This window comes from Carlito syrichta, unplaced genomic scaffold, assembly GCF_000164805.1.
Source record: "Carlito syrichta isolate Samal-C Ts95f unplaced genomic scaffold, Tarsius_syrichta-2.0.1 Scaffold287955, whole genome shotgun sequence".
NCBI lineage: Eukaryota > Metazoa > Chordata > Mammalia > Primates > Tarsiidae > Carlito > Carlito syrichta.
This window is the reverse complement of record NW_007232051.1, coordinates 28,695-43,074: the sequence shown is the minus strand read 5'-3', so window position 1 is coordinate 43,074 and position 14,380 is coordinate 28,695. Positions and strand designations below refer to the sequence as shown.

Genomic DNA, 14,380 nt, shown 5'->3' with positions numbered 1-14,380 from the left:
GCAAGAGCATACCTGGTGCGCTTAAGGAACAGCAAGGGGGAGCTAAGGGGAGATACGGTTAGGGAGGAGAAAGGGCCAGATTATGTGGTCATTGTAATGACATCTACTCAGAGTGCTGCAGGATTCATGGGTGGATTTTGAGCTCTGACTGTTTGAAAATAGACTGCTGAGGACAAGAGTAGAAATGGGGGACCTATTGAAATCATACTTGTGAAAGATGATGATTATATGGATAAAGCTGATAGCAGCGAAGGTGATACGAAATGGCCATATCCTGGATGTATTTTGAAAGTAGAGTTGCTGGGTGTGGTGGCTTATACCTGTAATCCCAGCACTTTGGGAGGCGGAGGCAAGAGGATTGCCTGGGCCCAGGGGTTCGAGACCAGCCTGAGAAACATGGTGAGAACTCATCTCTACAATAAATCAAAAAATTAGCCAGGCGTGGTGACTCATGCCTGTAGGTCCAGCTACTTGGAAAGTTGAGGGAGAAGGATCATCTGAGCCCAGCAGTTTGAGGATGCAGTGGCTGTGAACATGCCACTGCACTCCAGCCTGGGCAACAGAGCGAGACTCCCACTCAAAAAAAAAGAAAAAAGAAAGTAGAGTTGTTAGGATTTGCTGATGTCTATTACTGAGACATTCTTGACTTGAAGTTGAATGCAATAATTTGAAAAGCCTCTGGATTGTCTCCATTTGGGAAGGGAGGAGTTTTATGTGAGACAGCTATGTTATATGTTAGGAAGCTATTTTTGATATTGCATATGTGAAAGGAAAGCATGTATGCTAACATTGAGCAGCTAAGGGGTGGAATGTAGGGGCAGCTATTGTTTTAGCCTGTTCAGCATCCATTCCCTCTTCTTATGGTCACAGACCTCTTTTATTTGGGAACTTTTCTCTGCTTAGTTTCTGATTCTGAGGATGAGTACACGAGCCAGGAATGGCCAATGTGCTGCATGTTCTGGACACAATGTTTGCTTAGGAAAAGGAATGTGGTACTGTCGGGGCCAGTGACATGCCTCCCTGGATTTTTTGCTGGAATTATTGGGAAGGAGCCAAGTTCTGAGATCACAGATATGAACAACTTGGAGGGTCATCTTTGCATAGAGCCAACGTAGAAGAAAGTAAATCAAGATGGAAAGATGATATTCTGATGGCATCATTTGAGCTCCTGAATCCAGCTGCATCTCTGGGTTTCCTATTTAGTAGATGAAAATGTTTGCTTCTCTTTCTTCTTTTTCCCATGAACTAATTTGGGTTAGATTTCTATCACTTGTAACCGTGGCCATTATCTGGCCAGTATGCACAGGCATAATGAGGTATTTCTGTGTACATGGGTACATAGCTGCTACCTCAAGCCTTCTAAGTGCCCCCATCCTCACTGCCCCAGCTGTCTTGGTCCCTTCTTTGGGACCTCCTTCTAGACCTCCCCACAATCTAGCAAGGAAAGAGTCAGTGTCTGGCACAGCAGAAGCCTTCAGAAGCCTGCTTCAGCAGTATGGCCAATTCCTGTTAATTGGTTGATGCCAGGCAAGCTGTTAAAAGTTTTAGTATCACCCATGACACTATCCAAAATAATTCAGAGGAATATAAAACTGTGTCTGCATTGTGAGCCTCTCCTACCCACTCCCCCACTCCCTGCCATGTTTGCTTCCCAATAGCTTGGTTACATTTCCTCAACTCTTCACCCACGGGCACATCTCCAGTTGTTATTCCCTTTTCCTAGAATTTCAGTTCTTGTTATCCACCATTGAACTCCTACTCTTCCTTTACAACTCAGCCCAGATAATCCAAGTCCAAGATATAAATGTCACCACTGAGAGTAGCAGATAGTAACTATTTCTGTGAAGAGGGAGGAGAATCCAAGCTAAGCCATTTAAAGTTTCTTTTTAAAAAGAATTGTGAGATAGGACATATATGCAGAAAATGCGTGAGACAACTATGTTTAACTTAACACATAGACGTAAAGATAATACATAAAGAGAATCATGCAGGTGAGTAGAACATTGCTAACATCCAGTCACCTTCCCTATACCAGTGACCTTTACCCTGACTTTTATGGTATCCAATCCTTGCTTTTCTTTATGCATTCCTAAACACTATGGTTTAATTTTGCCTGTTTTTGAATCTCATATAATTACATAGTAGATATAGTTTTGTGGCTGGCTTCTTTCATTTAATATTATACTTGTGCCAGGCATGGTGGCTCACACCTGTAATCCCAGTACTTTGGGAGGTGGAGGCGAGAGGATTGCCTGAACCCAGGAGCTCAAGACCAGCCCAGGCAACTTGGTGAGATCTCATCTCTACAATAAATTTTTAAAAAATTAGCTGGGCATGGTGGCACACCTGTAGTTCCAGCAACTTGGAAGACTGAGGTGGAAGGATCACCTGAGCTCAGTAGACTGAGGTTGCAGTGGCCAAGCCCATGCCACTGTACTCCAGCCTGGGCGACAGAGTAAGACTCCTACTCAAAAAAAAAAAAAAATTCTACTTGTAAGATTCACTTAGAGACTTGTATGAGGCTGTGGCTCATCCATTTTCATTACTGCATAAAATCACATCTCAAAAATATATACTACAATTTAATAAATTATTCTACTGTTGTTTCTAATTTGAGTCCATTATGAACAATGTTGATGAGAAATCTTGTACATATCTCCCAGAGCATGTGTGTGTATGGATTTCTCTAGGTTTTATACCTTAGAATGGAAAACTTGAGTCATAAGTTTGTGTATTTTCAACTCTTCTAGGTCAAGTTAAAGTGATTCTCAAAATACAGTCATATGCTTCATAACAACATTTTAGTCAATAACTGCACATATGACAGTAGTTCTATGAGATTATTCCAGGCTGGGTGTGGTGACTCATACCTGTAATCTCAACATTTTGAGAGGCTGAAGTGGGAGGATTGCTTGAGCCCAGGGCAACATAATGAGACCTCATCTCTACAAAAAATAAAAAAATAAACTGGGCATGGTGGCTTGTGCCTGTAGACCCAGTTACTTGGGAGGCTGAATCTAGGACATTGAGGCTGTGGTGAGGTGTGATCATGCCACTGCACTCTAGTCTAAGTGATAAGAGTGAGACCCTGATTTAAAAAAATTACAAGGAACTGAAAAATTCCTATCACCTAGTGATGTTGTGGCTGTCATAACATCATAGCACAATGTATTACTTATGTGTTTGTGGTGATGCTGGTGTAAACAAACCTACTGTTCTGTCCAGTCACATAAAAGCAAAGAACATGCAATTATGTATAGTAGATAACACTTGATAATGATAATAAACAATTATGGGCCGGGAGCAGTGGCTCATGCCTATAATTCTAGCACTTTGGGAGGTGGAGGCAAGAGAATTGCCTGAGCCCAGGGATTTGAGACAAACCTGGGCAACTTGGCAAGACCTTGTCTCTACAATAAATCAAAACATTAGCTGAGCGTGGTGGCACCTGCCTGTAGTTCCAGCTACTTGGGAGGCTGAGGCAGAAGGATTGACTGAGTCCAGCAGGTCGAGGCTATAATGGCCATGAGCATGCCACTGCACTCTATCCTGGGTGATAGAATGAGAATCCTACTCAAATAAACAAACAATTGTGTTAATGGTTTAGGTATCTACTATTCTATACTTTTATTCTTATTTTAGACTGCACTCCTTGTACTTATTTTTTAAAAAATTAACTGTAGAACAGCCTCAGACAGGTCCTTCAGGTGATATTTCAGAAGAAGGCCTTGTTATCATAGGGGATGACAACTCCATGTGTGATTTTGTCCCTGAAGACCTTACAGTAGGACAGGATATGGTAGTGAAAGACAGTGTTATTGATGATCCTGACACTGGGTAGTCCTGGGCTAGTGTGTGTGTTTGTGTCTCAGTTTTTGTTTTGTTTTTTGAGTTGGAGTCTCACTGTCACCCAGGCTGGAGTGCAGTGGCAAGTTCACGGCCACCGCAGCCTCGACCTGCTGGGCTCAAGAGATCCTGCCACCTCAGCCTTCCAAGTAGCTGGAACTACAGGCATGCACTACCATGTCCAGCTAATTTTTGGATTTATTTTAGAGATGAGGCCTCACCATGTTGCCAGGCTGTTCTTGAACCCGTGGACGCAGGTAATCCTCTCGCCTCGGACTGCCAAAGTGCTGGGATTATAGACTTGAACCACTGCGCCCAGCCAGAGAGTTATTTATTTATTTTTTAATCGGAGTCTCACTGTGTTGCCCAGACTGGCGTGCAGTGGCAAGTTCATGGCCACCGCAGCCTCGACCTGCTGGGCTCCGGCGATCCTTCCGCCTCAGCCTTCCAAGTAGGTGGAACTACAGGCGCACACTGCCACGCCAGGCTGATTTTTTATTTATTGTAGAGATGAGGTCTTGCCAAGTTGCCCAGGCGGGTCTTGAACCCATGGGCTCCAGCAATCCACTTACCTCAGCCTCCCAAAGGCGCGGGATTACAGGCTGAGCCACTGAACCTGGCTGAGACTGGCTGAGAGTTATCTTTTAAAACTTGCAAATCAAGCCAGGCTCGGTTTTAAGCTAAGTATTATTACTAAAGCCAAAAAGTTTTAAAAACTAAAAAGTTTATAAGGAAGACAGTTACAGTAAGCTAAGGTTAGCTTATCATTGAAGAAAGAAAAATATTTTAAAAATTAATTTAGTGTAGTCTAAGTCTAAGGGTGCAGTGCTTACAAAGTCTACAGTCATATACAGTATAATGCCTTAGGCCTTCACATTTACTCACCACTCACTCATTGACTCCCCTGAGTCACTTCCAGCCCTGCAAGCTCCAGTCATGGTAAGTGCCCTACATGGGTGTACCATTTTTTAATCTTCTACACCATATTTTTATTGTATCTATTCTAGGTTTAAATAAACAAATGTGTTACCATTGCCTATAGTATATATTACAGTAGTGCTGTGCAGGTTTGTAGCTTAGGACCAATAGGCCATAGCATGCAGTCTAGATGTGTAGTAGGCACTATGCTCTGTGATGTTCACACAATGATGAAATCACCTAACATTGCAGGTCGTGGTGGCTCACACCTATAATCCCAACACTTTGGAAGTCCAAGGTGAGCGGATTGTCTGAGTCCACAGGTGAGAGACCAGCCTGGGCAACTTGGCAAGACCTCATCTCTACAATAAATCAAACAATTAGCCAGGCATGGTGGCATGTGCCTGTAGTTCCAGTTACATGGAAGGCTGAGGCAGGATTGCCTAAGCCTAGCAGGTTGAGGCTGCGGTGAATGTGAGAGTGCCACTGCCCTCCAGCCTGGGCAGCAGAGTGAGACTCCAACTCAAAAAAAAAAAGAAAAGAAAAGAAATTGCCTAACATATGCTGCATTTCTCAGAAGGTATCCCTGTTATTAAGCGACACATGACTGTAGTTGTGCCAATTTACACTGTCTTAATTTACACAGTCTTAAATGAGAGTTTCTGTTGTTCTCCCTCTTTACCATCACTCGATATTTGTTAGACACTAACATTTTTGCAGATCCAATAGATATGTGGTGGTATTTCACTGTGGTTTTAACTTGCATTTCTCTGATTACTAATTAGGTTGTGCACTCTTTTATGTGCTTATTGCTTATTCAGATTTCCTCTTTTTTGAAGTGCCTCTTCAAGTCTCTTGCCACTTTTTCTATTGTGCTATTTTGTATTGATTTTGAATTAATAAAAATCTTTGAATATTAGACTTTTATTGAATATATGTTTTGAATATTTTCTTCCAGATGCTATAGTTTGCTTTTTCATTCTTAATGGTATATTTTAATAAACTGATGGTCTAGATTTTAATCCAGTCAAACTTATCAGTCTTTTTAAAATTCTGTGGTCATGTAGATATTTTTCTTTATTACTTCTAAAAGTTTTATAAGATTTGCCTTTTACATTTAGGTACATCTGAAATTGATTTTTGAGTGCGGTTTTAGGTGGAGTCTAATTTTTTTTTTTTTCTTATGAAAACACAATTTTCCCAGCACCATTTGTAAGAAGACTTTCTTTTCCTTTTAGGAAAAAAAGACTATCTTTTCCTCATTGCTACCATGCTAGTCCATCTTTGCTATGTACTAAGTGTCCAAATATGCTTGGGTCTGTTTCCTTTTGTTATTTATTCTCAACTAAATTGTACTGTGGTCTGAAAACATGCACTAAATGCTTTTTTCGTTTTCTTTTTTTGTCAAGGTTCTTACTAATTCTCAAGCTGGAGTGCAATGGCACAATCATGGCTCATCGCAATCTTGACTTCCTGGGCTCAGGTAATCCTTCCACCTGAGCCTCCCAAGTAGCTGGGACTACAGGCGCTTGTCACCACACCTGGCCAATTTTTTTTGACTTTTTGTAGAGATGAAGTCTTGCTACATGCCCAGACTGGTCTCAACCTCTTGGGCTCAAGCAGTCCTCTCCCCTCAGCCTCTCAAAGTGTGGAGATTACAGGCATGAGCCACTGTGCCCAGCCTTACTAAATGCTTTTAATCCCTTGAAAAACTTTTGGATCTTATTATATGGCCTGGTATATGGACTATTTTTGTAAATATTCCCTACATACTTGAATACGTATTTTGCAATTGCTTGACTGGATGGATGTTCCTGAATGTTCTTTACCATCCATGTCTCTGTGTTATGAAGTTTAATGGTATAAAAAGTTAGGGCAGTGTTTATGGTGGGGCATATTTTTGAGAACCTGCAGATTCCAGATATTCATACAATCAGTACTATTGTCCTCTTTTGTTTGTTTATTTTTTGAGTTGGAATCTCACTCTGTCAACCAGACTGGAGTGCAGTGACATGCTCACGGCCACTGCAGCCTCAACCTGCTGAACTCGGGCGAACCTTCCACCTCAGCCTTCCAAGTAGCTGGAACTACAGGCACTGGCCGCCATGCCCACTAATTATTTATTTATTTATTGTAGAGATGAGGTTTTGCCAAGTTGCTCAGGCTAGTTTCGAGTCCCTGAGCTCAGGCAATCCTCTCGCTTCCACTTCCCAGAGTACTGGAAGTATAGGCAGGAGCCACCATGCCTGGCTGTCCTGTCTCTTATCTCCCTTCAGTGTTAAGGTTTCCTCACATGTTCTGAGCCAGAGAGATCCCAGTGCCATCTCCTATGGGTGAGATTGAGAAGGTAGCTCTGGCTCTCCATCTGCCCTGGACCTCTGAGGTTTGCTCCACTAGAAATCGATTTCCTACCTTGTAATTGGGCTACCGGGTGAACTTTGAAATTGGATCTATGACATTTTTATTTTATTTTATTTTTTATTATTTTTATTTATTTATTTTTGAGTTGGAGTCTCATTCTGTCACCCAGACTGGAGTGCAGTGGCTACTCCCGGCCACTGTAGCCTCGACCTGCTGGGCTTCGGCAATCCTTCCGCCTCAGCCTTCCGAATAGCTGGAATTACAGGTAGCCCGGCTGATTTTTTGATTTTATTGTAGAGATGAGGTCTCGCCAAGTTGCCCAGACAGGTTTCATACCCGCGGGCTCAGGCAATCCATTTACCTCAGCCTCAGGCTGAGCCACCGAGCCCGGGTTTTATTTTTTATTTTAAAGATGTGGAGTACAACTCAGGGTGATCTATGACATTTTAAGGAGTTAATTTTCAATTTGAATTGGATACATTTCTGAAAACTTTTGTGTAATATAAGACGTATATATTGCATCCCTTTTCTAATGGCTCCCATTACAATTTGGGAAATATACCTGTGTGTAGAAAATGTGGAATGTATTAGTTTCCTAGGACTGCTGTAACAAATTATCACAAACTGGGTGTGTTACAATAACGGAAGTTTATTCTCTTATATTTCTGGAGGCCACAAATCTAAAATCCAGGTGCTAGCAGGGCTATATTCTCTCTAAAGCCTCCACAGGACAATTCTTGCCTTCCTTGGTTAGCAGATGCCTCCCTCCAATTTTTTCCTGTTTTCACAAGCTGTCTCTCTCTCTCTCTCTCTCTCTCTCTCTCTCTCTCTCTCTCTCTCTGTGTGTGTGTGTGTGTGTGTGTTTGTCTTCATATGGCATTCTCTTCTCTCCAAATGTCCCTCATATTACAATAAAACCAGTCATTGGATTGGGGACCACCCTCACCTTAGCTTGATTATATTTGTGAAGACTTATTTCAAATAAGGTCACATTCACAGGTTAGGACTTCAATGTATCTTTTTAGGGGACACAGTTAAACCCACAACGTGGGGCAAAAGATGCAATTAGAATACTTTTGAGAATAATATCATCAACTTAATCAAATTAGTCTGATGGTTGGGTACATTTAATTCTTCCACATGACATTTAAAAAATAAACCAGTGCCCAAGCTCTCATAAAAACTCAGGCTAGTATCATATCAGATGACTTTTTCATTGACTTCAGGGGATTCAGATGTCAAAGAAGCTACACAGTCAACATCTGTGCTCCCCAGATCAGTCACACTAGGGAAGAAGAGCCATTTCTTGAACTCTTCTTTTGATATGCATTAGTATCCAGAGAATATGTGATTTGTGCTGAGACAGAGTGTGCCCTTTGCCATTTAATCATTACGTTATTAACCTGCATCTGTGGGTGCTGTCAACCCCAACAAGCATTGGGAAAGCCTTTTTGCCCTCTTTTGGGCCAGCAGTGACAGAGAAGGGAAAGCAAAGCCCCAGAAAATCTGTATCCACAAGGCATGTAAGGTGAATCAGCCTCTGTGCTACGCAATTGTTCAAACAGAAAATCTTATGAAATGATCAAGTATCCATCCAATGAATTGGCCTGATCTCTGTAATTGTGGCTGGGAATGTCTCAAGAGTTAATAAAGGAGCACAGATGTCATTATAATTGGTTATGTCCTATGTTGTCATGTAAACTGTTTGCATTCCTTCATCTCATGTGCCTTTGGCCTGAATAAACTCCTCTGACAACCCATAATTCATTCACTACATAAATTCAATTCATCTTTTGGGGCTGGATTCCTATTTTATCTCTTGTTCTTGGAGCAGTTCCCATCATAAAATAGATATTTAATAACATTTGTAGGATGAATGAAATAAACCACTGGTCCTGTCTTTAATCTACCAGTTCATCTTTCTCAAAATGTCCCCTTTCTTTTGATTATATGAATTATGGAGTCCCGGCCCCAGGAGAATGTAAAAACCCTCTTCTTTCAAGCCTGAGTATGAGATGTGAAACAGGCTCTGAAATGTATCCAAAAGCTGCCCCCTTAGCTATCTAGCAGAAAGGTCCAGACATTTCAGCCTCAGAAGAGAGTGTATTTCCCAACTAAATAGGCAAGGCACTGTTGAGTTCCACAAGATGAGATGCAAAGGCTATAGAAAACATATATTCTATCTCCCTCCTCCCACCCATTTTACAAGTGTGGGAACCAAGGTTGATAGGGGAAAGATCTCAGGCCCAGTCAGAGAGGCAGTCAGTGGAAGAGTTAGGATTCGAACCAGCTTCTCTAGCTCCCAAGACAGTGCTCCTTTTGGCTCCGCAGAGCCTCAGTCTCAAATGGTAAAATATCAGGATCCCTGAACATGAGGGAGAAGGGACTCGTGATACATGTATCACATGATTAAGAAAAAAATGAAATAAGGCTTTAAAATATAACATTGGTCTTGATATACCTTTAAAAATATTACTTTTAATGGATGTCTCAAAGGCCTTTCATGACATAGACCACAGGTGTCACCCTGGGCCAGAGAAGTTGCCCAGCAGCTCTCAACATGCAGTCATGCAAAATCCTAAATAACATTGCCAGTCTCTAGATGGTGCTACACAGAGGACTACCCTGGGCCTTCAGTAACATCCTTGCCAAATATCTTTGTAAGTTCTGGTCCTGAGAGGTTTGCCTCAGGAAATATAATCTCTGATCATAACCAAAATAAAAGGACCACAGACATTTTCTGGAAATTAAGAGAACTTATCATCTGACATTGAAATTCAGAAGGAAAGTCACAGTGGAGGTGCCCTTGGCTCCTGACTCTTTTTGGTGTATGGGAGTTTTTTCAAAGGTGAGTTACCAGCTGCATTCCCTGCCCAGTTCTGACATTGTTACCAGTGGCATGCATTGGTGAGGTTGTAGCTATCTGTAGGGGGATGGAGTTATCACAGAGCAGAAAGACACATCAGAACAGGTTATGTCCAGGCTGGAGTATCCTCACTAGGGTCCAGGGGCAGTCACCTCCTTACTAGTGGCTTCATCTTCATTTTGCATTGAGCTAGATGTACTCATGTTCCCTCTGTCACTGAGGCCTCTAGTGACACTCTCATAGGATGGTGGGAAAGAGATGGCAGAAACAGTTTCAGATTTATCTGGGAGTACATAATTTTCATTTTCCATGATTGCAACAAATTCTTCATCTGGGAGTGATGCAGCCTCCTCCTCAATCCTGGGCACACCTCGGTGGTTGGAGAGTGTCAGAGAGCGGTGCAGCACATAGCTCCGATAGGCCTTTTGAATGACAGTAGCTGAGATGTCTTCTTGCTTCCACCGGAGGGTGGTGGCTATTGGTTCATAGGATGATTTTGAAAGATTTGTTGCCATAAACTTCTCCTCCATATTTGCCTTCAGAGAATCCAACTCCCCAGATTCTCCCAGCACTTTCTTAGTAAAGGCAAAAAGGATGTCCAAGCAGTGGATCTTATCTCCAGGCACCAAAGGCAGGTCCATCTGCATCAATATATTCCGATTGGGTTTTGGGATTCGCAAGGGACCAGAGAGAGTGTCTGCAAAGTCTGAGAGGGCAGAGAAGGTAATAAACTGAGTTGCTTCTGGGTCGAACTTCTCCCAATTCTCGTAGAACATGTCAAAGTCATCCTCATTCAAGGGCTCGGTGCTCTCCTCTGTGGCCACATTGAAATTCTCCAGAATCACTGCAATGTACATGTTGACCACGATGAGGAAGGAGATGATGATATAGGTGGTGAAAAAGATGATGCCCACAGCTGGGCTCCCGCAGTTCCCCCGGGAGCCACTGCTGCTGGGCAGATTGGGGTCGCAGTAGGGGGGGCCTGTGTTGAGGATGGGGCTGAGGAGGCCATCCCAGCCAGCTGAAGTGGTGATCTGGAAGAGGCACAGCATGCTGTTGGCGAAGGTCTGGAAGTTGAACATGTCATCAATGCCAGCCTCTCGCCTCACATTGGGAAAGCTGGACATGCCGAAGATGGAGTAGATGAACATGACGAGGAAGAGCAACAGCCCGATATTGAAGAGGGCGGGCAGGGACATCATGAGGGCAAAGAGCAGTGTGCGGATCCCCTTGGCCGCTCGGATCAGTCTGAGGATGCGGCCGATTCGGGCCAGGCGGATGACTCGGAAGAGCGTCGGGGAGAGATAACTTTCAAGCGACTTAAGAATTGCAGAAAACACCAGGCCTTTAAAAGAGGGAGGAAATTATCAAATCAGTATCAAATCTAACCATAAGCCCTGATAAAGGTGGCTGCAATGAATTTCTCATCTCTGCTTGGTATGAATTGCCACTTAAGCATCCGTGCTCAAGGAGCCTAGGCCCTTAGAGCATGGCATGGTGGTTGGCATAAAGTAAGGGCTCAGTAAATGTTGCATAAATCCTCTCTCTCTCAAGTAAGTCTTATTCTTCCTACCATGTTCTTAATTTTCCTTCTTCTAGCCAGCCTTCTTGGTCCAAATCTTATTTTCTAGGCCGGGCACAGTGGCTCATGCCTATAATCTCAGCACTTTGGGAAGCCGAGGTGAGAGGATTGCCTGAGCCCAGGGGTTTGAGAACAGCCTAGGCAACTTGGCGAGACCTCAACTCTACAATAAATCAAAAAATTACCTGGACATGATGGTGCGTGCCTGTAGTTCCAGCTACTTGGAAAGCTGAGGCAGAAAGATCACCTGAGCCCAACGGGTTGAAGCTGCGGTGGCCAAGAGCATACATACCCCTGCACTCCAGTCTGAGCGACAGAGTGAGACTCCAACTCAAAACAAAAAACTATCTTCTGCAGCCTCATTCAGCCCATGGTCCTTTGCCTGTTTTTGCCTAAGATACAGACTCTACTCTTCCCCAAGACCGCAGCCTTTGGATCATGCCTTTACCTCCACCTTGGTCCTGGGCTCTGTGAAGTCCAGGTCCCTCTATGACTAATCTCCCTATCTCCTACTGTGAAGATTGACTCAGTTCCTAGCACATGGTCCAGTGGTTAATTGTATGGAGCCTGGTGTTAATTATAAGGGGGCCTGAGGAGTCGGACAACTTGCTGACAGCTAAAGCAGAATGGCTTTGAATGACCAGCTGTCTGTACAATGGCTTAATTTGTTTCTTTCATTTCCAGCTGTGCTTGGACTCTTTATTAGGGCCTGGAGATAGGCTTTTTTTAGGGTCAGTTACTGCCCTCGACCCCAGCTTTGGACAAAGAAAGATGAATAATGTACATGTCCCCTTATATAATGTCTAATTTGAAGTTTTAGTTTGTTTATTTTTGTGTTTTTGAGTTAGGGTCTCACTCTGTTGCCCAGGCTGGAATACAACGGCACAGATCATGGATCACAGCAGACTTGACCTCCTGGGCTCAGGAGACTCTCCCACCTCAGCCTTCCGAGTAGCTAGAACTATAGGCATGCACCACCATGCTTGACTAATTTTTGGATTTTTTGTAGACATGTGGTCTTGCTGTATTGCCTAGGCTGGTCTCAAACTCCTGGACTCAAGCAATCCTCCCTCCTTGGTCTCCTGAAGTTCTGGGATCACAGGCATGAGCCAGGACTAATTGGAATATTTTTAAAAGCTTGGTCTTGGGGACTTGTGGAGCCCTATTGGGGCCAAAGGCCTCCATCAAAGATAAGGCAAGGCCTTTGAGTAAGAGGATTCTAAACCTCTCAGGACAAGTAAAGGACGTAGTAGCAAGCTCTTGCTCCCCACAAGGCTCCCTTGGCCTGCTTTCCCTACTTGCTTTTTGTTGTGTACATATGGGTGGTCACATTTTGGGCTGAGAGGAAAAAAAAATTGGTGGGGGCTTGAGAAATAATTATAATTTTGGATTATAAAATCTTTGTGAAAGTTCTCCTCTTTTTTTTTTTTTTAAGTTGGAGTCTCATTCTGTCACCCAGACTCATTCTGTCTCACAGCCACTGCAGCCTCAACCTGCTGAGCTCTGGCAATCCTTCCGCCTCAGCCTTCAAAGTAGCTGGAACCACAAGGTGTGCACTACCACACCTGGCTAATTTTTTGATTTATTGTAGAGATGAGGTTTTGCCAAGTTGCCCAGGCTGGTCTTGAACCCCTGGGCTCAGGCAATACTCTTGCCTTGACCTCCCAAAGTGCTGGGGTTACAGATTTGAGCCACTGTGCCTGGCAAAAGTCTTTCTTTTTTGAGTTGGAGCCTCACTCTGTTGCCCAGGCTGGAGTATAGTGGCACACTCACAGCCACCGCAGCCTCGACCTGCTGGGCTTAGGCAATCCTTCTGTCTCAGCCTTCCAAGTAGCTGGAATCACAGGCGCATGCCACCACAACCATTGCTAATTTTTTGATTTATTGTAGAGATAAGGTCTTGTCAAATTGCCCAGGCTAGTCTCGAAATTGTGGGTTCAGACAATCCTCTCACCTCGGCCTCTCAAAGTGCTGGGATTATAGGAATGAGCCTCTGTGCCCAGCCTGAAAGACCTTCTCTTAAAGTCCAATTTTAAGGGACATTTTTCCATAGTGTGGGATACATTATGTGTCTATATAATCCACTAAAATCTTCTACCACACAGCTGATCTATATCATAATTTAAATTGCTCTAGGATCCTATTTCAAGGGAGAGTGAGTCCTCATACTTGTAACAATTAGAAACTCAATATGTGTCTTGCTGGCAGAAAGAAAGGGAGGCAAAGATGGAAGACAGAAAGATTGCTTGTTTTCCAGCTGCCTCTATAAGGGATTTCTGACCAATGGATGGTGCTGCTGTGTTAGTCACAAGAAATGGGAGTTAAGGTATCCCCATCCAAGTACTTGGGTATATTTTATTTCTATGTTACTGATGCATATGCAAGCTCCCTTCTCTACTGTAAAATCAAAGTGGCCTTTAAAATCTCTCACTTTGGAAGGCAAACAAAAACAAAAGCAACCAACCAATTAAACAAAAACTCCTGTTACACTAAGTGAAATAAGCCAGACATAGAAGATCAAATGCCGCATGATCCTGAATAGTCAAACTCATAGAAGTAGAGAGTAGAATGGTAGTTTCCAGGGACTGAGGGGAGGGGAAATTGAGGAGGTGTTTGTTAAAGGGTACAAAGGGCTGGGAGCGTTGGCTCACGCCTATAATCCCAGCACTTTGGGAGGCCGAGGTGAGAGGATTGCCTGAGCCCACTGGTTTGAGACCAGTCTGGGCAACTTGGAGAGACTTCATCTCTATAATAAATCAAAAAATTAGCCAGGCCTGGTGGTATGAGCCTGTAATCCCAGCTACTTG

At 43.3% G+C, this 14,380-nt stretch overlaps 1 protein-coding gene across 1 annotated transcript in view; it reads right to left on the bottom strand.

Moving 5' to 3' along the window:
- Positions 1–10,122: 10,122 nt before the first annotated feature.
- Positions 10,123–14,380, bottom strand: part of LOC103255243 (sodium channel protein type 10 subunit alpha) — a 32,837-nt gene continuing 28,579 nt past the window's right edge. The window contains exon 10 of the mRNA XM_008053211.2: positions 10,123–11,336. Within this exon, the coding sequence (XP_008051402.2) occupies positions 10,123–11,336 (1,214 nt within the window). The remainder of the gene's footprint in view (positions 11,337–14,380) is intronic.